The 27,259-nt window shown below is 45.6% G+C and overlaps 1 protein-coding gene across 10 annotated transcripts in view; it reads right to left on the reverse strand.

Moving 5' to 3' along the window:
* The window catches only part of IKZF4 (IKAROS family zinc finger 4), an 81,172-nt gene that overhangs the window by 26,349 nt on the left and 27,564 nt on the right, over positions 1–27,259 (reverse strand). For 4 of the 10 annotated variants that reach the window (XM_060252042.1, XM_060252046.1, XM_060252040.1 and 1 more), the window contains 3 exons: positions 9,777–9,917; positions 4,764–5,024; positions 3,652–3,819 (listed from right to left, as the gene is read on the reverse strand). In XM_060252042.1, coding sequence (XP_060108025.1) covers positions 3,652–3,819; positions 4,764–5,024; positions 9,777–9,917 — 570 coding nt within the window. Of the gene's footprint in view, positions 1–3,651; positions 3,820–4,763; positions 5,025–9,776; positions 9,918–15,184; positions 15,331–27,259 lie in introns of all 10 variants that reach the window. The other 6 variants (XM_060252047.1, XM_060252041.1, XM_060252044.1 and 3 more) reach the window with 4 other exon arrangements.

The raw sequence follows: 27,259 nt of genomic DNA on the forward strand, positions 1-27,259 counted from the left end.
TAAAATTCTTCAGCAAATTTCTTAAGCAGCCAATCGGTGAGCATCTAGGAAAGAATGTGTTGTTCATCGGGGGCCAGAAATGATTTATCAGGAGTAAGTCATGCCAGACTGACTTTATCTCCATTTTTGATAAAGCAGCTAGTTTGGGAATGCCATGGACATAACACAGGTTGATTTCTGCAAAGCCCTTGACAAAATGTATGATATCCTAATGGACAAAATGACTAAATATAGGCTGGAAAATACTACTTAAGTGGATTCATAGCAGGATGAACCACTGTTTTCCAATGAGTCCTTGTTAATGGCTTCAAGCCAACATGGCGGGAGGTCTTGAGTGCTTTGGCATGAAGCTTTGTCCTATGCTCTGAGGATTTCAATATTTTTATAAATACCTTGGATGAGGGGATACTGACATGAAGCTGGGAGGAACAGATAACAACAAAGGAACCCAAGCTAAGAGTCTAAGTGATCTTGACAAGTTGGAAGACTGGGCAAAGACCTCCAAAGGTAATTTCAACAACTATAAATATAAGACTGAGCAGGTAGTTGGATGAGATGATCTCTAGTACTTTACAAGTTTTCTTCTCCCCCACTTTCCAGTGCCATTTGTTGCAATCCCAATCAATTCCCTTTAGTCGCTATTTGTTATGCACATTGACTGGGAAGGGGAAAGAGACGATTATCATACTGGCAGCTATATGATTTATCCTTCTCTCAAAACATAACAAGGCCACTCTGTGACTGCTATTCAATATGGTGATGGTGATATTGCAGGGGTGGCCAACGGTAGCTCTTCAGATGTTTTTTGCCTACAACTCTCATCAGCCCCAGCCATTGGCCATGCTGGCTGGGACTGATGGGAGTTGTAGGCAAAAAACATCTGGAGAGCTACGGCTGGCCATCCCTGTGATATTGGATTTATACCCTGCCCTATACTCTGAATCAGAGCGGCTTACAATCTCTTTTACTTTTCCCCCACACACACAATGAACATCCTGTGAGGAAGGTGGGGCTGAGAGCTCTCTCCCAGAAGTTGCCCTTTCAAAGACAGTTCAGTGAGAGTTTTGGCTGACCCAAGGCCATTCCAGCAGCTGCAAGTGGAGGAGTGGGGAATCAAACCTGGTTCTCCCAGATAAGAGTCCGTGCACTTTACCACTACACCAAACTGGCTCTCTATATGAAATATCTATATGGAATATATAGTGGAAAAAAAGAGGGTTTTTTTATTAATTCTCCCACTGTCACACCTAGATTCATCTTAAGATCCCAGGAAGTGGGCCAAGGGGAAGTAAGTATTTTTCTTAAGGGGAGGTAGGGAAGAGGAGGGTGCTGGACCTGGGACTAATCAAACCAGAAAGAGCCCCACTCTCCTTGAGGATCCAGTAAAGAAGGCAAGTTCCGCTGTGCCCTGATGCTGCTTCTCCTGCCCCCCTCTGTTGTATGACAGGCTCTGCAGCTCATACCACTTTCAGCCAGCCATAGTCCACCCACACAGCAGCTGGCTCTGTGTACATATGCTGCAAATATAGGACTTAATTTTAACAATTCTGCAGAGCTGCTGGGAGAAGATAATCTGAAGGACGCCTGTGAATGATTGCATCTAACACCATGATGTTAAAATGTGGGGCCTTAGGACAGTTGTCCCAATTCACCCTACCTAAGGGATGGCTTTAACTAAGGCAAAGCAGTATGTTGCCTTCTACTAAAAACACATGTCAGAAATAAAGTCACGGGGTGCAGGAAAGAAGGGCGTCTGCCACTGTTAATCTCTGATTTTATGAGAAATTGCTGCTAATGTAGATGCAAAAATGTTACAGCATTCAAAATAGTACAGACAGTAAATTTTACTGGATCTACTCCATCGCAACTTTGCAACACATGAAGCTGCCTTATACTGAATCAGACCTTCGGTCCATCAAAATCAGTATTGTCTAATCAGACCTGCAGCAGCTCTCCAGGGTCTCAGGCCAAGGTCTTTCACATCATCTCCTGCTTCAGTCAAGCAAACTTCACTGCTCCAACATGAAGAACAGTTCTGTACTCATTATTCTATTAACACACATTTCCCTTAACAAGGAACGTGCCAGTACCATTATTGGGACCACCCACAGAAGCCACAGTTTAACTGAACATGTAGCAACCACTTAAAGAATCTCCACCACATTCGTGCTTGAAATGTTAACAGGGAGAAGGGTCACAGACAGCTGTGAACACCTGGGTGAACTTTTTGAAGCTTAAAACCACTGCAGAAACTAAAACCAAGGGAAAAACAATAAAAGCTCAGCGGGTGGGCAGATTTTACTCTCCCTCCCTCAAGCCAGCTGTTACAACACAGAACTTCAAACTAAATGAAAAGCTGCAACACAAATGCCAGTTAGCAGACAACTGCCAACTCCTCATGTCAGCCACATACATAGCCAATGTTTTAAGAATTTCAGGCACGAGTAAGAACAACCAGCCTTCATCAAGGCACAGTAAAGCAAGGTTGTATTTCTCCATAAAGGGAATATCTCTTCTGCACAAGCAACAGAACTTAAAATGTAGTTAGCAGTGACACAAGCACCAAGCACCCTCAGAACACAGAGAAATACACTATTTACACAACTGCTGGGCACACTGAGACACAAGCAGAACTATAAAAAAGTATTTTCCTGTAACAAACAAGACAGGTTCAAGAGAAGAGGACTCCTAAACACTGCAACAGCAGACTAAAAGGAAATGAATTGAGCAAGAAGGTTCAAGTCCTTCCCTTTGGGCATACACAGTCTAAAGACATGTCTCTGCACTGGGATGATTTTTTTTTGCCTCTATGTAGCTCTGCATAGGCACAAAACCCCATCGGTATGATGCACAAAACCCACAAAGTGGTAACTGTTTTTGCTTATTTGGTGTCAGGGGTGGAAATCTAGAGAGAGCTCCTCTGCATATTAGGCACACACCCCTGATATAGCCAATCCTCCAAGAGCTTACAAGGCTCTTCTTACAGGGTCTACTGTAATCTCTTGAGAGGATTGGCTACATCAGAGGGCTGTGGCCTAATATGCAAAGGAACTCCTGCTAGAATTCCAGCCCTGTTTGGTGTTGTTGGCATTAAGCTCTCCAGGATCAGTTAAAGCCTGCAGTATCTTAACCACAGAAATGGTCTGAAAGAGATGGAAACAGAGTTATCCTAAGCAGAGTTACACCTTTCTAAGTCCACTGAGTTAATGGGCTTCCAAACATGCAACTCTGCTTAGGTAGCATTGACAAAGCTGCAAAGGCACTTAATTTTTGAACTTAACTTGGCCAGTGCCTAAATTGGAAACTGCAGTGAGAGCATCCCCAGCCCCACTATGAACTTTTTGGAGAAAAGATGACATACAAATATAAACACCAGTCATCAGAACGGGAGGCACCATGAATTGGTGGAGCTAAATTAGAAGATACTGGAGGCAACAGAAATAAACAAGAGCTGAAAACATAACCGATGTCTGGAAAACTGTGAATGGTGAGACTTTTCATACGTTTTACACCAGGCAAGTTCCCACCAACAGCAGCTTGGTCCAAGGCCACAGAGGAAGAAGCAGCACCTACCAATCCCCTCTCATTTCACCAAGCCTCATTCAGACCATTATTAGAGCTCTCAAGAAGGAAAAGTGTCCTGTGACCTACCTGAGTGTGTGCGGAGGTGGCCAGTGAGTGCATCTCTTCTCCGGCAGGCATAGTTGCAGAATGGACATTTGAAGGGCTTCTCACCCGAGTGAAGCTTGATGTGGCGCAGGAGGTTACCTTTTTGGGTGAAGGAGGCACCACACTGATTGCAATGGAATGGCCTCTCACCTAGAAAGAAGAGTATCATTAGTGAATGTTCAGAGTAACTCTGATACTTTGCTTTCACCAAGCGGCATCCCAGCTTTTATCTTCTTTGGGATGGTATCCCATTTAATAGAAAAGCAGCTTATTCCAGTCCATTTCATCCCTGCTGCAAAGTAGCTCAAGATTCCATAATCCATGTTATGAACAGTCACAGAAGATCTTAAACAGGATCTGCTTTCAGAACTTAAAAACTCATATATCCAGCATAAAAACTTAATTCTTTGTACATATTTTCACATTTATCGCAGGGAAAATCAGCATGGTCTTACCCGTTGGAATAACTGGGAACTGGAGGAACAGATTAGTATAGGGCTAGCATTGCCAAATCAGACCTTGCGTAATGATTTGGTCTTTGCATTTGTTCTACAGTTTCTGGAGCCTCTAAGTAACCTCAGCTTCTACTTGCTTTACTGCTTTTGATATATGCATTGCTCTGTATGGTTCCATTGATCCTTAAGTTTATCTTCTTCTTGACCCTGCTCTATCTGTTGACCAGAAAACATGTCTTACTGTTTTCACTGTAGCTGGAAAAGCTTTAGTCCACCTATTGTCACAGCTGTCATGATATAGTGGCTCAGCTAAAAATCAATTAGGTGACTTCAGACAAGACACTGTTCCTCAACCCCATCTGCAGCATGGGGACAATAATATGCACTTACTTTGCAGCACTATCATATGGGTTTTAGAGATCACATAAAGTGCTTTGAACACACTAAAGCACTGTAAAAGCTAAGTATCATTACTAGTTCAACCCTGCAAAGAACTGCAGTCTAATGATAAGACAGCTCATGCTACACTTTAGTTTGACAAGTGGAATCTCATACTATGAAGGTCTAGGCTTATAACATTATATATAAGATTATGGAGTTCCTCACTGTTACTGGTTACTAGCAGCCATTCCTGCTCACCAGTGTGGCTGCGTTTGTGCACCATCAGCACATTTGGGCCAATGCACACCATCCCACAGATGTCACATTTTAGCTTGCCATTGGGTAGCCGGATGCCACCAGGAGAGTGTGGTTCCTGCCCCGACCCATCACAATAGCCAAGAGGCTCAGAGAGAGAATCTTCCACAATCACGCTGTCATCTTTTTCAATGAGCCGGTCGTCCTGCGACAGCAGCCTGCTTGCTTCTTCATCACTGTACATTTCCACCTTGATAGAATTTGCTACAGAAGAAAAAGGTAAAAACAACAATTTGAAAAGGCTCCTATTAAAGGATTTCTAAACGATGAACCCCCCTCCCCTGTATTTAAAAAAACAACAACAACCTGCTACAACCCTGGGGGAGGGGGAACAAAACTTATCAGTGCAAGTGATTACCAAACCTTTTCCATTTTGAGCACTAGCAAAAGAATGAAGAAACCTCTCTCCATTAGCATCAAAAGACAAATCCTATCACCAGAGCTGCAGCTGCTTTAGCGCTGAAGCACAGCTACATCAGCCAGTTACTGAAACATTGGCCAACCCTCTCTTAACTTCTCACTCTGAAATATATGAAAGTTTCAATAATTACAATGGTGGGCAGAATCCTGGGATTTAAAATAATGCTCTCCTGTTTGACATACAAAGTACACAACTACTACTAGACAGGTAGCTGGCTCAAGGTTGATTCAGCCTTCCATCCTTCCAAGGTCGGTAAAATGAGTACCCAGCTTGCTGGGGGTAAAGTGTAGATGACTGGGGAAGACAATGGCAAACCACCTCATAACAAAAAGTCTGCCAAGAAAACATTGTGATGTGATGTTACACCAGAGTCAGAAATGACTGGTGCTTGCACAGGAGACTACCTTTACTTTACTTATTTTACTACTAGGCAACTGATACCAGGATACTGCTACATGGAGTAGCTTTTCACACGCAGAAAAACATAACACACTCTGAGTCAGGTAGTGGAAGCTGGGAAACAAAGATCAATTACCTTAGATGTGCCCCTTCAAGTGGCTAATGTAAATATGTTTGAGAAATGTTTCCCATCTTCACTTTCTGACATAGCTGATGTATGGAATAAACCTTCATTATAACAGTTTTTAAAAGCCATACAGAAGAGCACTCCTGAACCTTTGGTTCATCACCAGTTTTAGTCATTCTATACCAGGAGAGAAAAAAGGGGGCTCACACATTCAGATCCCTTCTCTGTGCTGCTCTTCTAACTACTCCTCTTTTTAAATGGGAGAACCATAGGAATAAGAGCCAAACAGAACCATGAGAGGGCAGCCATGTTTGTTATTTGCAAGTCTGGTCCAAATCAGACAGAAGCGTCCCTGTTTTAACATGAAAAAGAGGAACTTAAAGCCACTCTGTCGCCATCCTTCCTGTGTTCCATCCCTCCAGGAATTTTCTCCCAGTTTGTTGTACTTCTGGTGTTGAAGGCAGGCTGGGTGAAGATTCAGCTCCCCTCAACTACATGTTCTTTTCATGTTTAAAAAAAACGTAACCCACCATCCCTGCTCCGTATGTGAACAGGCTAGGGCAGGAAAGCAAAGGTGACTGCTTCCATCATACCTAGCTGGGCCTCAAGGATGAAACGTTTTCTGTACTTTATGTTGGTTCAGGGAGGGAGGAGGGAGGATAATAGAAGCCTGTTGATTCTCCATGAAATAGCCCTTGCAAGACCATGACACTTACCATTTAATTGCAGTGTACACTCCTAAGGCTGTTTGATTTGTGGTATTCCACAGAGCATTAGAATAGTTAAGAATGTAGGTCATCACAGGCATATCTTTTCTCCTTCCATATCATGCCACAGAACAGAAGAAAATGTAGCTACTGGGAAGCCTTGTGATGGGCACACATATTCACTGCCTGCAGCCATGGGAGGAGGCCGGATATAAGATATGCTGTGTAGTCAGAGAATGCACCTATGCTCCCAGAATAGGTTGGCATTGACTCAAGCTGCTTAGACACAAACTGTTCACAAACCAAAAAGCATCCCCAATTGTTTTCATTCTCACACACATAAATGTTAAGGTATACTTAAATGGGGCATGATGGTATAAATATCTTCTGCAAGGGAGATGGAACAAAACAGTAACTTAGGTCACGGTCAGATACAACAAGCAAGCAGCTACATTTATTTTGCTATTCACAATAAACACACAATGCAGACACTTTCATAGGATAGCTGTGCTGATATGCAACAGAAGAGCTGGAGTTTAATCTGGTAGCAACTTAGAGAGACCAGCAAGATTTTCAGGGTATGAACTTTCAAGAAGCAGAAGTCAGAGTATCTGAAGAAGGAAGCTTTGACTCTCCAATCTGAAAATCTTGCTGGTCTCTTAAGTTGCTACTCGACTTGAATACAATACTCAGTATAACTAGGCATCCATGGATATCACTAGTGCTGCAACCAGCTGGCCCCTAATCCCAGAAAGCCTTTTATTACACATTTGAACTGATGGAGGCAAAAGGTATCTATGATAGACAGGCTGTTTCATCTCAGCCTCTGGGAGTGTTGCTCCGGCATCCAGTCGCCTGGGGGTGGGGGTGGTATGTTAGAGGGAAGCACAGTAGGAGTTAGTTCAGATCTGTCTCAGATGATCCTTTTGGGACTGCCTCAGGGAGACAGCAGTTTGAAGGGTGGCTCTGCCTGGTTAGCATGGCAGAGGGCTTTAACTCTGCCTTGGGGAGACAACAGAGGACCCAGCTGTGAGGCCTGTCTGATGATGAAGCAGACCTTGTACCATTTAGTCTGATTCTTGGAAACGGGCAGCCTGGTGTGGGTGAAAGGATCCAACCCAGTGGAGCTAGGCAGTATACCTGAAAGCATTAAAGAGTATTCATCCACACTCTGAAGCTGTAACTAGCTTAAATTTATGTGCCTCAACCAAGTTTCTCCTTTACCTGGAAATGTGTGCTGCTGATCTATTCTTTAAAACTAATGTATAAATAAACATTCCTAGTTATTTACATATAACTCCTGCTTCAGTGATCTCTGTGTTTTACTCGCTTGCCACAAAACTTACCCGACAGCAGCGAACCCAAAGCTGCCCTAAGAACATCTCATAACTGAAGGGAAGGTTTACAGTACTGAACAAACCTGGTTCTTCAGAATCACAAGAGGCTATGTGGGTCCCCTCAGTTGGTAAAAAAAGGCCAGTCACAGTCTCCTTACTTTAAATCAACTTAACATATCAGCTGGAGATCTCAGCATTGACTTTCTCCTTAAGCATCTCAACAACACAGGGTATTACAAACCCTTTGAAGAGACAGGAATTTTGCTCTCTTGGCCCAGAGTGCCTGCCAGCCAACACTTGTGGGTCCACATGACACTCAGGGGAGCTTAGCATCTTGTCTCCTAAGCAGTTAACAGGAGGGTCAGAGAACAACTCACTCCTTTTGTAGCTACTGTCCAGCTAACACTTCTCTGTTCAAGGGGGATATCTGCTTGTACTTCAAAGAAAGGGGGGCAATAGAAAGATCTAAGATGAATACTTTAGAAAAGTTTATTGAGTTCGAAAACAAACCCACTGAAAGTCAAGATTTAGCCTTTGCTTTTACGTCAGGACTTAGACAGGCCAAGAGGGGGACACAGAACTGACTCCTAATATGCTACCCTGATTCATAGTAATATGGGGGTGGGAAGCCTTTGACACGGAACACCACTGAAGCAAATCTGTCATGCCACATGCCAGAGTGTAGGCTCAGAACAGTACCTGTGGCCAGAACACATTCTTGGGGTGGAAAGAGAACTAGGAGTTTAGAGGGATTGTAAAAAGCCTATTCCGTAAGACCATCGTGAAGATATAGGACATGCTGACACATCTGTGCACAAATATGAAGTGAAAGCCTGTTCGTCAGGGCAGGAGCTGCCCAGAAACATTGAGGCTGGATGAACTCTGATGAGTTTCCATCCCCTTAGGAATGAGTTTCTTTTTTTTCCTGGCCAGAGAAGGCAGAGCTGGCTATTGTTTTGCAAGGTTCCTAACAGGACCAAAAGCAGTCTGGTTGGGCTGGCAAAACAGGTTATGTAATGTGCCTATTCCACTGGGGCATGAGATTGCTGTAGGAACCAGCTGTGAAATCAAGTCTGATCAGAAGCAACAGCATCAACCAGTGTATCCCTGTTAAAGGGGAAGATATTCATTTCCTGTTTGTTCAGCCCATGTGCTAAATTCTTTTCAAGTTACAATTGGACCAACTAGCTTTTTTAAACACAGTGGGTATGTTACACAGACTTCTGAACATTCCATTCCAAACAGCTAACTCTGGATTCCATTTTGGCATTTCCAACCCAATTCTGGACTTGCTCTCCCCTGCCCCCTCCCCCCACTTAAGATCCAGAAGACATAACTATTTTATGTTTACGATTTTTAGAAACACCATATGACTAGCGTTACTGGAGACAAGCCTGAGAACCCTGCATTGATTCTGCAATTTGGTGGCTTCGTATGTTTTTGAAGAATATGGTAGAAATAGGCTAAAATAGGACATTAATGTCAAGAGGACATGCCTGAGATTGCACAAAGCAACAAATCCAAAAACTCATCAGTACAAACATGCCCCTTTTCAACACTCTTCAAATCTATGGGTCTTCCCCCAACAACTCCATGCAGAATCCAAGTATAATTTCTTTGGGGCTAGCACCAATGTGTAACAGAACTCATCCATTCCCCATTATGACTGTATGATCTCAAATCTTGAAAGAAAAAACCCTAAAACTATTTCTGAAGTTACATAAATCGTAACAGGTTAAAATCTGGTCCAGATCACCCACAACAGTGTCTCATAAAGTACATCCACCCCACACCACTCCCCCCTTGGGCCCTACTCTTATTTTCCCCAAAGGCTGTGTTCATGTGGCCTAGATGCTTCCACTTTGTCAAACAATCCCAATTCCCTGCATTCAGTAGATGATCTGATCTTGAGAAGCATTCTTCTCCAATAAGCATTATACAGAGACTCATACACTAAAATCTCACCTGAAGGTATCTGGAGCAGGTAGGTCATGTACTCACCGCTAAGGGAGCGGATTGGGGAGGAGTGTTGGCTGTTTGGCGTGCTCACTGTGGGCCCCACGATTGTGGAGGTGAACTCCTTTTCCAAAGAAGAATCCCCACTACCTTTAGGAAATAAAAAGAAGCAGGGAGCACAGGTAACTTTGGGTGTTTTGTTGTAAGGATTCGTCACAAGAAATAAGCTTATTTCCCCTGTGACTAGAGTTAATGAATGGCTGGAGTGGGCACGGGGAGCTATTCTGTGGTACCTAAGCAGGATCCAACCACTGTGGCTTGCTTTTTTGGAAGGAAAAATTACACACTGGGGCTCCTGGCAAATGACAACATAGAAAGAAGAATCCAAACTACACATTAAAAAAAACAACAATTTCAAGGCATTATTTCTAAACCATGTAACTGGAAGCAAACAGTTTAATGGGTTGCCTTTCCCTGAACAAAGTAATCACACTATATGATAGCACAGCCCCATGTTGAGATCAGCTGGCACAGAAGGAATCAGATTGCAGAACCAACAGGATCTTTCACTGCTGATGGAGCAAGAAGCGGATCTGGATTCAGAAGATGCCAGATACACTTTTTAAGGAGAGGACTGATAAAACTAATATATTCATATTCAGGTGGAACTTCTCTCACATTTATGAGGTTAAGATTACAACACCATCAGGACTGTGGTACTGGCTGAACATGAATTGCCAAAAATTAGACTAGAGCACCCAGATTCCTGAATAACATCAGCACCGCCACTTGCGGATGCTCAATGAAGCAGAAGCACCTCTCCTTACAAGGCAGCTGCAGGATAAAGCGATCTTTCATTCAAAATTACTAAGTCACCATAAACAAGACCAGGTATGCATATGGTTGTGCTGTGGGATGCTTTACGCTGTACAGATAAATAATGTGTGCTGTTAACAAAGCTTCTTGGAGAAATCCGACATACAAGGACTCATCAGCATGGACTCTAATGGAGGAGCTAACACAATCATTTTCACAAAGATTGAGACTGCCAAATCCAGCTTCAGGATGACATTCATTTCAAGTATATTTTGAATATGGATAACTCTTATTTCACTGCTGCTGCTTCCCTCAGGAAGCACATATATACCAAAGTATGTACATGGCAAAGCTTTAGCGACTATTTCCCCCATTTTGTCACTCCAGGGCTTATCTTGAACATTCCTTTTTTCCCACCTTTCTTTTTAAAATATATCCATTACAAAAATGGATTTGGCTTTATGCACAAAACCTACCTTAGATATGTGCACTGATGTACCTGTCTGCAACTCTACCCACTTAGTGTTGATGTAATTACACCTTGCAATATTACGTTGATGCAAAATTACGTTGACATATTCTGTTATAAAACCTTACTTTCTGGCACAGTAAGTCTTAAGCTTAGGCACAGTTACTCTCATTTCATCTTCCAAGACACACAGGATGTTTAGCTGCAAGAGCCTATCCTACCCTTAGCATGAAGACTCTAAAAAAACCTTTCCAAATTTTCTCAGACTTCAGGTCCACTTTCATTTATGGCATGTACACTCAATGCTTTCTAAAATGTTTGACTGTCTTGAATTCATCATTCTTTCCCATGTCTTAAGAAATGCTTACAGGAACTCAGGCTTCCTGAGCATTATCTGTGATTCTCCTGCATGTGCTCAGTGCTACAGAATTCCCTTCAAACCGTTCATATGAGAGAGTTCATCAAATGGATATATCAACTGTCAGGCTCTCCAGGGGTAAGGCATCTTAGGAATTATCCTGTCTTACTCAACACACATGAATTTACAGGTGACCTATGAGTGTTGTTACAGTTATGCTCCTCAGTCTGAGAACAAACTTTCAAGAGCACCAGACAAGCAGAAATGTTAATGATCTAAGGTCATAAGAGGTTAAATGAGTAACGTACATAGGAATACCTGCCAGTTTCTCAGCACTGGGGTCTGGTATCAAGGGACTATGTTAAGTTCTCAAGTCCCTGCAGTACTGTGGCATGAAAAGTTGAACCTACCCAAATCCCCCAGCCTACATAACTGAAAAGTGCAAGAGCCTTCTGTAATTCAGTCAGAGTGCTTTAGGGATGCTTGTTTGACAGTCAATGCTGACATTCAGTCGGGTGCTCTTTGCTTAAAGTAGGCACTTTTGAGAAGAGAGAGATCAGCTATGGATCTTCCTAAATTTCACACAGATACTGACAACATGGCTGCCTCTTCCATTACTCAAACAAAGGCTGGACAGGAATCAGGATGTGAAATGCTGAGCAGAGCAAGTACACCTAGGATTCAATAGCATATTGAAAAGCATTCCATATTAAAGAAAGTTAAAATAATTGAATCCTGTGGGAAAGATCCCCATGTGCAAGGGGAGGAGGTGATTTTCCACAATCCCCTCCAACTCATTTGCAGCAGCCCTTCATCTCCTCCCCCCATGTTGCTCTTGGGGATCCCTGTCCCCCAGCAACAGCACTCCAGGGGTCATTTCAGGATGCAACAGGACTAGGGAAACATGACATGCTTCCCTGCACAGAATTTGAGCAGGACACAGCTAGGACTGCCAACTCCAGGTTAGGAAATTCCTGTAGATCTGAGGGTGGAGCCTCAGGAGGGGAGAATTTGGGGACTGAGCTCAGCAGGGATGTGATGCCACAGAGGCCCCTGTAGAATTCCTACAAAGTAGTCATCTCCCAGGGGGTAGACTGATATTTGTAATTTGGAAAGGAAAAAGGAAAGGTCCCCTGTGCAAGCACCAGTCATTTCCGACTCGGGGGTGATGCTACTTTCACGTTTTCAAGGCAGACTTTTTATGGGGTAGTTTGCCATTGCCTTCCCCAGCCATCTACACTTTCTCCCAGCAAGCTGGGTACTCATTTTACCGACCTCGGAAGGATGGGCTGAGTCAACCTGGAGCCAGCTACCTGAACCCAGCTTCCACCAGGATCAAACTCGGGTCGTGAGCAGAGCTTAGGACTGCAGTACTGCAGCTTTAACACTCTGCTATCAACTGTAATTCCAGGAGAACTCCAGGCCCCTCCTGGAGGCTGGCAACCCTACATCCCCCATCAAGTGTATTCTAATATCGCACTTCCAGCTCAAATAAAATGCCAATTAAAGATCGTTAGCAAGAAACTCTAGGGCAGGGGACAGAGGGTAAAGCCAGGGGCTCTTCACCCTTACAGAAAATAAGGAACAAAGCATGAAAGTTGCCAGGGAGCACAGCAAGTACATGGAAAATCAAACTGAAGGCAGTTTTAGTATATTACCTGGGAAACTGTTGAGCCTTCTTCATGGAAGGTTTTTAAAAAACTGTAAGGAGGGCTTAGTTTCCACCCAGATGGTAAATTGAGCTGTACTACTACAGGTTTCAGGTGAAAGTTCATATAATCAACCTCGAATTTATGTGAACATACCCCCTCCCTCTTCTTGTATTACAAAACATTCAGTCATAAGAGCCTCTGTATGCAGTCTGAAATGGTACTACTCAGAAACAGGGTTTTATTTTGTGAATAAATCTAGTCTCAGCACATGAATTAGATCAGGGGTGTCGAACTCATTTGTTATGAAGGCCGGATCTGACATAAATGAGACCTTGTTGGGCCAGGCCATGTCAGGTTGGACCGAGCCATGTCAGGCTGGGCCATGTGTGTACCTATTTAAGATTAGGTAGCAGAGATACAAATTTTATAATGAACACAATATAGATATATTTTAAAAAACTTAAAAAACATGCTTAAAACATTAGCACTCATTAGTCTTAAAGATGCTTTCTTTGCATTTCTTCCATGGGATCCAGGGAACTGGGCAAAGGAAGCTCTGGCGCTTTCCTTCCTTCCCCAGGGGCCTGGGGGGAAGCCTCAGCCAATAAAAGGAAGAGAGGCTTGGCTCAGTAGCTCCACTGTGCAATTGAGAGAGCCTAGCAAAGCAAACTATTCCTCCCCGCTTCCTCCCCAAGGGAGGAACCTTAGTCAATGGAGAAAATAGAGGTTTTGCTCTGTAACTCCTGTGCAATTGAGTAAGCCTTGCAAAGCAAGCTGTTATGCAGAAGGAAGCAAGATATAGGGAGAAGGAAGCAGATGACAGCCAGTTGCTCAGGGGCCTAATAGGAGCCCTACGGAGGCCTGATTTGGCCCCCGAACTGCATGTCTGACACACTTGAATTAGATGTTCTTCAGCATTCTAACTGCAAGGAAAGGTAATGTGGATGTCAGCTAAGCGGGACACTCTGTATGTGCACACAAGGAATGCCAGTTTCTTTTCCTGCAGTCTATGGTCACCTGTAAGTGAGCTTAAACATAACTTCTAGATGGGCAGCTGTTGTGAGCAAAGACATATGCATGGGGATGGATTCAGACTAGCAAGACCAGCATAGGTAATACAACTGCAGTGAAGAAAAGACAATGTAGCACCAACCTTCCTATGCCCTGCTTGGTACTTGCTTGGGAAGCACCTCCCCGTGTACAGTTTCTGTTCACCACACTTCTATATAAGCTCCAGAAAACAGAAACAATATCTGGAGAAAGTCTCACCTGTGACCCTTCAGCGATTTCCTTCCTAATCTGAATGATCTTGTCAGCATTTATTAAAATATATATTTAAAAAACCACCATTCCCAAGCAGGTGGATTCAAGTTTAACATAAGCATGACGTGCTTGACCCTTTTATTAATTTTTTTTTTAAGACAAACCCTCTTCTTTCTCAGGTGCCAGAAGCTGAGACCCTGAAGGTCCTCTCTCAGCCTTTCTCTTTACCCTTCCATCTATTAGACAATTAAACAGGAAAGTTTCAGGCATACTAAACCTATGAATATGTATATACATATGTATCTATGTGATCGACCAGAAGCAGACACTCTCCAAATGGGTATTAAGTAATTTTTTTAAAAAGTTAAAATGATAAACACGGTTAAGCCCCCCAAAAAACCCCCCTCCAAAACCAAGCTAGTAACTACAAGCCTCATCACAGCAAATTAAGCATCAGGGACTAGAACCAAGCATTTTTTTTCAGCATGCATTGTGAATTATGGCCCCTGCCCCTCCACAGGCTTATACAGTATATAGTCAGTAAAGAGGACGGGAGCAGAAAAAGGGGGAGCCCTTATCAGGGGCTTCGCAGCTCACTCTCTTATCTTGCCCTTCTTGTTGTTCATTCATATCCAGCAACCTGCAGCAATGTTTCAAACAGCCTCTATTTCCCCCCCCCCCTTGCAAAGATAAGGGGTTCTAGAGATCCATTTATCTGCATCTAAAGTGAGTGACTACCTCTGCTGCTCTGCAAGGCATTAAGAAACACTCCACCCACCCCAACTGCCACCAAGTGTAAATAAAAACAGAAAGAGCATGGAGTTATTTCAGATCGCAACCCCCTCCCCGTTTAACTTACATTATTCTACCTTGCTGAAGATACCCTGGAGTGCTATCACAGCCAACTCCTTGGAAACAGCACTGGAATACAGACTGTGAGTGTGTGTGGCTGCATCTCGGCAGTAGGGTGAACTCAGCCACTCACCTTCCAGGAAGAAGAGATTCCTGGAAGTGAGAGAAACGGCCGTCATTTTACAGTCAAGCAGCACTGTTCGAGCAGGAATCCATACGGCTGCAGTGTCCCCTTTCGCTGAGATTCAGGCTCATTCCCTTATTGCTTTGTGCCTCTTGTCCTAAAATAGAGCCATCAGCTACTGGGTGGCATCCATTTAGTAAGGTTAAAAAACAACAATGAGCGCGCGCACACACACACACACACTGACTTGGCTAGACAGGGCAAGAAAGTCCCTGTAAAACACCACTGTTGTTGTCCACCCTGCATCACTTTGGCAACAGAAATGGATGCTGCACACTAAAAGGACATGTTGCTCTGGAGAGATAAGAGCTCCCATCAAGAGCTTTTAACAGTCCAGAAACTGACAGCAGAAACTGCACAAGTACAATGAAATACCTCCATAGGCGTTTCATTGAGAGGAAAAAAATCTATTAGCGATTGCGCCACACTTGGCACAATTGATTCATCCTGTAATAATAAAGCATTCATATGCCTTTGTCTAACTGATTTCTCCTAGCCAAAGAGTAGCCAGGTTAAAACCTTACATACATGATTAGCATAAATGACAGGTTTAATCTGAATATTTCTACTTGTGCAAACTGAGGGCAACCAAATGGGGGAGGGAAGGGGGGGAAATCTATTCTTGAATACATAAAACACCGACCTGAGTGAAAAGTGTGATCTCACTCTTTTGGAAGATATCTCCCAACCAAGGACATCCCAATGTGTTTTTCTCCTTTTAAAAAAAAATCTAAAGGGTCATAAGTAGTAAAATCCATTGCACTCTGTTAAAATCTCCACTCAAAAGATTTTCCTCTTCTGTCTTTTCTAAGAGTTCAATAACTTCCTGGAAAGATACTTTGTGTTTTGGGTAGGGAGCACAAATGATATTCTGATTCAAAATATACCCTTTAACATGATATACGTTTGCATGCTCAGCACTGGAAAAAAACTATTCTAAAATAAAGAAAAATAGGTGTTATGTCAGATTAGATGATTTAAGTGGATTTTAATGAATTTTCATATGAATAAAAATGGTTCTGAAGAAAGGAGAGCACACTACACTTTTAAATGCTACACATATGCATCTTAGCTAGGTGTAACAGAAGAGGTATTTCTGTGTAAGAGAATGTTTCTTCTGCTATATAGTACTGGCAAGTTCTGAGGTTTTAAAAAAGGACATTTTTTTCCAAAAGTCTGCTACATGATTTATCTTGAATGTAACTGATTACTCAACTAAATGTAGCAAACCTGGTTATTTCATGGCAGGCTTGAGTTTTAGTTGAGAAAGTGCTAGTCCTCCCTCAGAGTAGAAAAAATTTAACAAATTCCTGGACAAATTCCAGAACAAAAATTTTCATTGTTACCTCTGCATATAGCTCAAAGAAATATTTTGTATTCTAAACAATGTTTTTCAAAGTTATATGACTAGAACCTTGGTTTTTTTTCCAGCCTTGCCCATACCAGTATTGATTTCACACAATAATGATTTGCTTCTAATCTGTCAGGTTTAAACAGCAAAAGGTATCCTCCTTGGATTTCCCTGGAATCATTTACACCGACAGCAGATAGTAGTAGGCACGCTCCAAAAACATTCTCCTTCCCTAACCTTCCCTCATACCAGTGAAGGTACAGAGCACTCTGCTTCTAAATCCCCCTGCTACAAATACAGATTTAAATGGAAATTTGACACATTTTGTGTAGAGTTGCAAACTCTGGCTTGAGAAGTTCCTGGAGATTGCAGGCAGGAGCCTGGAGAAGGGGGAGAGTTCAGTGGGGTGCAATGCCGTCAATTTCACCCTTCAAAACTGCCATTTTCTCCTGGAGAACTGATCGCTATAGTCTGGAGATCAGCTGTAATTCCAGGAGGCGTCCAGGCTTCTGGAATGTCAAGGTTATCAGCCTTTCCCACTCAATGCTACTAGAGGCAGAAGGAACTGGGGGAAAGGGAAAAAATGGTGGAAGTGGGTCTTTTATTTTACCTCCTGAGGACTTGGAATTTTTCCATTGGAAAATCTGAGGGAACACTGAAAAAAACTCCTATGAAATATTATTTTGGAATGAATTAAACGTTTAAAACAAGATTTTGTCCAACTAATACAATTCCTTTTGTTTACTACTGGAACTGTTTACCAGGATCAGCCTTCTCCCCTCAAAGCAAAAGCTAAGATACATGTGCTAAGGTAGCAATAGGGTGCAGCAGTTTCTAGCTCTCCCTCAAGTAATTGAGATAACTCACTGAAAATGTCAAGACAGTGTGCGTTTGCAATAAAAAAGGCCAACGCCATGCTGGGAATTATTAGGAAGGGAATTGAAAACAAATCAGCCAGTATCATAATGCCCCTGTATAAATCGATGGTGCGGTCTCATTTGGAGTACTGTATGCAGTTCTGGTCGCCGCACCTCAAAAAGGATATTATAGCATTGGAGAAAGTCCAGAAAAGGGCAACTAGAATGATTAAAGGGCTGGAGCACTTTCCCTATGAAGAAAGGTTGAAACCCTTGGGACTCTTTAGCTTGGAGAAATGTCGACTGCGGGGTGACATGATAGAGGTTTACAAGATAATGCATGGGATGGAGAAAGTAGAGAAAGAAGTACTTTTCTCCCTTTCTCACAATACAAGAACTCGTGGGCATTCGATGAAATTGCTGAGCAGACAGGTTAAAACAGATAAAAGGAAGTACTTCTTCACCCAAAGGGTGATTAAAATGTGGAATTCACTGCCACAGGAGGTGGTGGCGGCCACAAGTATAGCCACCTTCAAGAGGGGTTTAGATAAAAATATGGAGCACAGGTCCATCAGTGGCTATTAGCCACAGTGTGTGTATATATATACAATTTTTTGCCACTGTGTGACACAGAGTGTTGGACTGGATGGGCCATTGGCCTGATCCAACATGGCTTCTCTTATGTTCTTATGTAATTGATATATCTGCAATTTTGCTTAATGAAAACAAAAGCATTATGTATTAAACACCCTAAATATGCCAAACAACGCTAATTAAAGCAATAAAATAAGCCTAGATTTTACAGAAAGTATTGCATGTGTTTCGATTTTTCCCAAAATCTGTTTTGGCTTCCAGGAATTTGTTTTTAGAAAATGGGGGGAAACACATTTCCTTGATTTCAACATTTCTGAAAAAGATATCTGCAAGGAACAGGCACTTTTACAATTCTTCATGAAGGCTTTTTGATTGACTCAACTGCACCCATGCGATAATATTTTTCATCATAAGCATATTCAAGAACAGGAAGCATATGCAAACTATATGATTCTTAATGAAGTTTGAAAAAACTGGAAGAATTGGAGGACACTAGAAAGCAGCAAAATCAATCTAGGCATTCCACAGAACAGCTCAGCTATTCCAGGAAAAATCCAGCATTAAGACAAAGGGGATTCCAAGACCTCAGCAATCCTGAGAACTTTCCAGGTTATATTAGCCAATTTAAAAAGAAGTGGGAACAGATAGTCAAACGTACATTGGTGGCTGCCAGCTAACTTGCCCATTTCCTGAGATGCCTTCTTGAACTTTGAAGACACTGCAGAAGCAGTGAGACTCAGTGGAGTCCCACCCATCAGTCACCAGATTTAAGAGATGCACTTACCATTGATGAACTGGTCAGTATATTTCTGGACGCTTTGCAGAAGAAATACTGTTCCATGCTTTTCAAAAACAAATTCAAGTAGAAGCCATAAGGCTGAACAAACAAGATTACTTTCCTTGCAGTAACAGCTAGGACCATACTCAAATTCTATTTTAAAGGCAGCTAAGCACACTGGAGTAGACTGACTCTCAGATCTCCATCTAAAGGCCAAGCCTCTGCTTTCTTCTCATGCTGCCTTCATCCGCCTGGTACCTCTTCATGTTCTGCATGACACACTGATGTCACAAATGTAATACTGACAGAGCTCAGTGGAAAAGGGAGTCTTGGACAGACCTAAACAGGCTGCAGATAGACCCCAACAAGGGAATATATTCCCATAATGAACCTGTCCCCTTACAGAGATCAGACAAGTAATACAAGTTTTTTGTTGACCCTTCAAGATTGCCAAGTTTGCAGGAGAGTTTCACCTATTCCTGAATTAGTTACTTCATTTATATCCCCACTTTTCTCCCCAATGGAGGCCCAAACAGTTTACATCAGGGGTGGCCAATGGTAGCTCTCCAGATGTTTTTTGCCTACAACTGCCATCAGCCCCAGCCATTGGCCATGCTGGCTGGGGCTGATGGGAGTTGTAGGCAAAAAGCATCTGGAGAGCTACCACTGGCCACCCCTTGTTTACATCTATTTTCCCCTCCATTTAATCCTCACAACAACCCAATGAGGTAGGTTAGGCTAAGTGTGTGTGCCTGGTCCAAGGTTACTCAGTCAGTTTCCATGACAAAGTAAGGATTCGAACCTTGGTCTCCTAGGTCCTTGTTCAACACTCTAACCCAGAGGATGTCAAACTAATTTGTCACAAGGGCTGGATCTGAAATAAATGCCACTTTGTCAGGCCGGGCCATATATGCCATAAACTGTAATGCCAGGTACTGGGGATACAAACTTTATAAAGGACAAAGGCAAATCCAATTAACAATAATATTTTTCATTCAAAATACAAACATTCTTAAATAATTACATTCTTACAGTATTTCCTTACAGGACCTCTCTGATGCCTACCCTCCCACTTCTGCTGCCCATTACACATTAGCACTGGGGCAGCATGCAGGGTCACAACACACAGCCTCAGACATCTGGCAATAAAAGTAATGACCAGTTGCTCAAGGGCCAGATAAGAGTCCTGGACAGGCCGTATGTTTGGCACCCCTCCTCTAACAAACTGTACTGGCTCACTTACAAGTCTTCAGAGCCAAGAGGATATTCCTATCTTTTCACACAGTATCTTTTTTAAAAAGTCCTGTACTACAAGGAAAGACACACCACATTTAACCAGTGACATTTCATGTATTTTTCAAGTCCACTAATGTCACAGGATGTTCCCACAACCCTCTAGATTCAAAACAATCAATGACCAAACCTTGATTTGTCCAAAACAATTAGTGCTTCACCTCTTGTTCTCAGAATCTGATCCCCAGCAGGTTTCTTTTTATCAAAATCTGTCCTCCTGGGAGTACTACAAATTTAGCCTTCACCACTCTGGACGATTTAACCTTTCATTCTTTGTTGCTGCTAATCAGCATTCTGTGGAATAGCCACATGCATTTTGTTTGATTTTCTTTTCCAGCCATCAGCTAGCTACAGTCTACTGATTCTATTGTGTGAATCGCTGGTTTCCCACCATTTCATGTCGATAGGCTTTAGATATCTACCCAAATATCCATGTTCAATATTTTACTCTCATAATCCGCACTTCACCTGGTAGTAACTGGTTTTTTTTGGGGGGGGGGGGATGTGCTATTCAAACTCCAGAACACAACTGGGATCAAAGATTACTTGATCCCACCAATGCTAATTTAAGTACATACTTAAGACTGTATTCAACTGCTTTCAGCGGGTTGGATCCAGCAAAGTCATCAGGCAGAGCGTGGCTGTTGCTGCACTCTCCTCCGTGAAACGGTCCCTGCAAAACCTGATGCCTGGGATCCGAGGACTCATTCGGACTAACACTCATTATAGGTCAGAGGAGCTGCTGTGAAGAGAGGGAAGGGAGCCACACAGCCTGTCCCCTATCATCTGTCAGTACAGCTATGCTTACAGAAGGGAGAAGAACGGGATGAACCCACCCCATTTGCCCTCCTCACTGTAGCTCCTTCCCCAGCCCATACAGCTGTTAGTCCACATGGGTCCCAGGACTCCACTGATCAACTCTATTAGATTGCAAAAAAGAGTGATGCTAAAATCCAGGTCCATCACCATGTTTTGCTGCTGGATCTCTGGATCCAATCCATACAGTTTGTGTATTCTGAAAATGATTCAACAATTTTCACTGATATCAGATGAAGCCTCCTTCCATTACTCAATAACTGCTGACTCCATACAGCTTCATCAATCTCCCTTGTCCAGGACAAAAGGTGTGTTTGCAGGTGGAATATATTCTTGAGCAGAGCAATGAGTCTGGTTTATTTATATACTTCACTTCCACTGCCCACCTTTCACATCAATAAGAACCCAAAGTGGCTTACATCGTTCTCCCCTCCATTTTATCCTCACAACAACCCTTAGAGGAGGGGTTACTTTGGGACTGTGTGACTCTCCCAAGGTCACCCAGCAAGCTTCCATGGCATGCGAGGACTCAAACATGGGTCTCCTAGAGGCTAGGCCAGTGCTCTTAACACTATAAACACTGTTTCTCAATTAATCTGACCAAGAGTTGATTGGTGGGTGCTCATCCCTAGTAATTCAGATTCTTCCCACAGATTTAGAGAGTCTTGAATACAATGAAGCTGGTTCATTAATCTCAGTGGTTTCTTCTAATAACTCCTTCCAACTCCAATGAGGTCAATACATTTAAATCAATGCTTTTTAAGTACAAGTAGCTTTTACTACCATGCTTAATTTGATTTTGTTGTGGTTCCAATCTAACATGGTCTCAGATGAAGAAACAAAATAAGATTACATCCCTTAATTTCTAGTTATGTCACATCGGCTTTTTCCTCACATCTGTAGTAGGTAACCTACTGATATAAGTGCCAAAGAGCAGCACACCAGACCATTTTGTTCAGCACCCAGGGCTTATTCTTTGCTCCTATCCTAGTATATCTGGCCAATCACAGCCATCATGTTTCCATCTTCTGTTTGATGGCATACCAAGGATCTTCACAGGTAGATGATACAGGGGCTTTCTGAACCTCAAGTCAAAAAGATTGCCCAATCCTGGTCAACCTTTTCCTATAGTCTCTTAACTTATAAAGACAGGTTGCTTACCTGTAACTGTAGATCTTCGAGTGGTCATCTGTGCATTCACACTTGTGGGATGTACTGCGCCTGCGCTGGTCCCCAGTCGGTATCTGTAAGAAAGCCCGGGAAAGATTTCCGCGGACGGCGCCACTGGGCATGCGCCGGCGTCCCACTGCGCAGGCCCAACGGCGCCACCGCGGCAATCCCACCAGTTCCTTCTTGACCGCTGAAAGCCCCTAAGGAAGGGAGACCGTCAGCAGTGGGGAAGGAGGGTGGGTAGTGTGAATGCACAGATGACCACTCGAAGATCTACAGTTACAGGTAAGCAACCTGTCTATCTTCTTCGTGGTCTCTGTGCATCACACTTGTGGGAGATTAGCAAGCAAGTCATACCTGGAGGTGGGAAGACGGTCAACCGGAGATGACAGATTGTAGCACCGCAGTCCCCAACCGGGTCCTCTGCTGAGCATGCACGTCCAACGCGTAGTGATTCATGAAAGCATGCGGGGACGACCAGGTAGCAGCTTTGCAGACATCAGCCAGAGGCACGCCCTTCAGGAACGCCACCGATGTCGCCATCGCTCGTGTGGAGTGGCCACGTACAGGTCCAGGCAGTGGCCTCTTTGCTAGGAGGTAGCAGAGCTTGATGGTCTCTGTCAACCACTTCGAGAATCTCTGTGAAGAAATCTTGTCACCCATTCTGGGTGCGGTGTAGGAAACGAATAACTGCTGTCCCTTACGGAAGGACTTGGATCGGCTTAGGTAGAAAAGCAGGGCACGCCGGACGTCTAGGGAGTGAAGCCGACGCTCCTCGTCCGAGGAGGGGCTAGGGAAGAAGGCGGGGAGCCACACTTCCAGGTTGAGGTGGAATTGGGAGGGCACCTTAGGAAGGAAGTTGATATCAGGGGCCAGGGAGACGCCCGACTCTCTAAAGGCTAGGTAGGGGTAGTCACAACGCATCGCCGTGAGTTCCCCCACCCGGCGTGCGGAGGTGATGGCCACTAGGAAGGCAGTCTTCCAGGACAGAAGCTGCAGGGAACATGAGGCCATGGGTTCGAAGGGCCGCCTGGTTAATCTGTCTAGGACTATTGACAAATCCCACAGTGGGGTGGGGGGTTTGGACGGTGGATGCAGTCTAAATAGCCCCTTCATGAACTTCTTGGACTGGGGATGGGCGAAAACAGAGTACCCAGCCACAGGTTCGTGAAAGGCAGAAATGGCTGCCAAGTAGACCTTAATGGAGGAAAACACCAAGCCCGCGTCTACTAGGGACAACAAGAAATCAAAGACTGCCGGCAGGCCGGCCTCCCTAGGTGCGACTGGCCGGCCAGCCATGAAGTCCGAGAACCTCTTCCACTTCCTGTCATAGGATGCCCTGGTGGAGGGCTTCCTGCTATTCAACAGGACCTCCTGGACCCTACCCGAGAACTCTAAGGGTCTATGCGCCACGCCGTCAGTTTCAGGTGTGGCACGTTGTGGTGTAGCACCCGCCCCCGTTGGGACGACAGGAGGTCTGGTTCCGCTGGAAAGTGGTAGAAGTTCCCCCCCGACATGGTCAGTAGGGAGGCGAACCAGTTCTGGCGGGGCCACCAGGGGGTCACCAGGATACAGCGTGGCCTCTCCCTCGCTAACTTGTTTATTACCCTGGTCAACAGAGGGAGAGGAGGGAACAGATAGAGGAAGCGGCCCTCCCACGGGATGAGGAGCCCGTCCCCCAGGGATGCAGGGTCTGCACCCCCTCTGGAGCAAAACATAGGGCACTTCTTGTTGCCTGCCGTGGCGAAGGCATCCAGCTGTGGGTACCCCCAGAGCTGGAAAACTGGTTGTAGGAAACGCCACTGAAGTTCCCACTCGTGCGGGGAGGCCCCCCCCCTGCTCAGAGAGTCCGCTTGAATGTTGAGGACCCCTGGGAGGTGTGCGGCCTTCACGAAGACGTCGTGCTGGATGCATTCCGTCCACAATTCTATCGCCAACGCACAGAGGCGGCGGGACACTGTCCCACCCTGCCTGTTGATGTACGCCAAAGCGGTGGTGTTGTCTGTGAGTAGTGCCACTGTCCTCCCTGTCAACTTTGGGCGGAAGGAACGAAGGGCAAAGTGAACCGCTAGTAGCTCCAGATAGTTGATATGGTGCACAGCCAGCTTGGGAGGCCACTGGCCCCCCACACACAGGCCTTCCATGTGGGCGCCCCAGCCCCACTGGGAGGCATCGGTGGTGATGGTCACTGAGGGCGGTGGGAGGTGGAAGGGAGCTCCCTGGCAGATATTGTCTCTGGATCCCCACCACTGGAGCGATTGGAGCGTCATAAGGGGAATAGTGAACCTCTTTCGAGGTGAGTCTCTGTTCGGGCGAAACTGGCGAAGAAACCATAGCTGTAGGTCCCTCATCCTCAGTTTCGCGTAAAGAAGCACGCTTGTCGTTGCTGCCATCAGTCCCAGCATTCGCTGAAGTTGCTTTACTGTGCCCCAGCCTTGGTTCTGGAGTAACTGTACTGAGTTGGTGATGTCCTCTGCCCTTTGGGCGGGGAGGAAGGCTCGATGGAGGTTTGTGTCCAGCACTGCCCCTATGAACTGCACTGTCCTTGATGGAGTGAGATTTGACTTTTCTAGATTGACCTGCAGGCCCAGGGCATCGAGAAGGTGTAGTGTGGCTGTGATGTGGGTAGACAGACTTTCTCTTGAATTGGCTACCAGGAGCCAGTCGTCTATGTATGGGAAGACTATCACCCCCTGCAGCCGCAGGTAGGCGGCCACGACGCTCATCATCTTTGTAAACACCCTGGGTGCCGTGGAGAGCCCGAAGGGTAGGGCAGTGAACTGGAAGTGTTGTGAGCCTATTGCAAACCTGAGAAACTTTCTGAACTCTGGGTGGATGCTGATGTGAAAGTAAGCATCCTTGAGGTCTAGGGTGGCCATCCAGTCTCCTTGGTTGATGAGGGGCAGGATGGACTGCAGTGTGGACATCCTGAACTTTCGATACAGGATGAATTTGTTCAGATTCCGGAGGTCCATGATGGGCCTTAATCCCCCATCTCTCTTCGGGACTAGGAAGTAGCGGGAGTAGAAACCACCCGTCCTGGTTTCCGATGGTAATTTCTCTATGGCTTGTTTCTGTAGGAGGGTGTCCACCTCCGCCAGCAGAGGTGGGGATGGGGGGGTGGTGATCACCACTGACTGTGTTGGAATCTGAGCAAAGTCTATTTTGTAGCCCTCTTGGATGACAGAGAGGACCCACCTGTCTGAGGAGACCAGCTCCCAGGCAGGCAGGAAAGGGCGAAGGCGGATGGTGGGCTGGGTGGTGGCAACGACGCGTGGTGCAGGAAAGTCAAAGCCCCTGCTTGGCGGGGCGGGTGCCCTTCGGTTTGCCTGATGGCTGGGCACTGTAGCGCCCTCTGTTGTTGCCCGAGTAGGCCTGCTTGTCGGGCTGTGGAGGGCGTGGTCGCCACTGTTGGTCCGAAGATGGCTTATGCGGAGTCTTTCTCGACCAGGACCTGCTCCACTGTCTGGCTCTGGGTTGTCTGGGAAGTGGCTGCACCCCAAGGCTCCTAGAGATCTTAAGGTTCTTATCTAGTTCCTGCAGTGCGGTGTCCGTGGTGGAACTAAAGAGTCCGTCCCCTTCAAATGGCAGGTCCTCGATAAGCGCCCTGGTGTCTTGTTGCAGGGCGGTCGATCTCAGCCAGGAGTGCCTGCGAATGGAGACAGCGGACATGATTGCCGCAGCTGAAACGTCCACTAGGTGCTTGGCTGCTGTTAGTTGCTGCTTTGCGACCTTCTGGCCCTCGTGCAGCAGTGCCTTGGCAGTGGTTTTCTTGTCATCCGGTAGGAAGGACAGGAGGGGGGACAGCTGCTCCCACATGGCGTATTGGTATCTGGCCATACAGGCCGTATAGTTCGATACCTTGGCGCCGAGGGACCCCGCCGAGTAGATCTTCCTCCCCATGGCGTCGAGTTTCTTCCCTTCCTTGTCAGGGGGGGTAGAGTGCACCTTACGTGACCTCGAGGAAGAGGAGACGATGGCTGAATTTGGTCTAGGATGTGTGAACAGAAATTCAGCCCCCGCCTCTTGGACCTTGTACATGTGGTCCAGTTTTCTTGAAGACACCGGTGCAGAGGATGGCTTCTTCCACGGATCCTTGAGCGCCTGGAGCATGACCTTTGTCATTGGGAGGGAGACGGCTGGAGAAGTGTCCTTCTGGACGATATCAAAAACACTATCGTCCACGGTTGGCTTGGGTTGAGAGATGGGGAGGGAGATGGTCGCTGCCATTCTTTTGACCATCTCCGCATAGGAGCGTAGGTCCTCAGAGGGCGAGACTGGGAGGTCCTCTGACGTGTTGGGGTCCGGTGAGGGCTCCCAGGTTCTCTCCTCGTCGCTTTCCGACCCCGACGGGGATGACTCTCCTCGGCCCGAGCGCTCCGATAGGCGCGGTGATGGCTCCCTTCGCGGCGACCGGGTCGGTGTCGGTGTTCGGCGCGGAGGCTCCGTCGGTGTGACGCGTTTGTCCCGAGGAGCCGTGGCCGATCCCTGAGGATGCTTGGACCGATGCGATGTCCTGGAGAGCGAGGATAGCTCAGATTGATGCTCCCAGTCCGGGTGGTCGAGTGGCTGATGCCAATGATATTGGGGGCAGCAGGGATACGTCGACTGCCATCGATGGTGCTCCCAGTGCGGCATCGATGGGTAGTGGCGTGGCTCGCCCGAAGGCTCCCTTGGCCTCACGCGCTTGGGTGCCGCAGGCGTTGTCACGTCGACCGGTGGAAGAGACTCGACGTCCGATGCCGAGTCGAAGCTCCGCTGACGAGACGCCACCGATGGAGACCGACGGGTGAGGTCGATCTCCACGTCGTGTGCCGAGGGCTGCAGCCGATGGTCGCTGGGTCCAGGCGTCGGGGAGGTACGACGTTGATGCGCGCTAGCCCGTGGAGTTGGAGGGCTGCGTGGTCGATGGCCGCTAGCCCGCGGAGTTGGAGGGCTGCGTGGTCGATGGCCGCTAGCCCTTGGTGTCGGAGGGCTGCGCTGCCTTCTCGCGCTAGCCCCTGGAGTAGCGGGGGTGCGGAGAGGAGAGGGGGGAACCC

This window comes from Heteronotia binoei, chromosome 13 (genome assembly GCF_032191835.1).
Source record: "Heteronotia binoei isolate CCM8104 ecotype False Entrance Well chromosome 13, APGP_CSIRO_Hbin_v1, whole genome shotgun sequence".
Taxonomy (NCBI): Eukaryota; Metazoa; Chordata; class Lepidosauria; order Squamata; family Gekkonidae; genus Heteronotia; species Heteronotia binoei.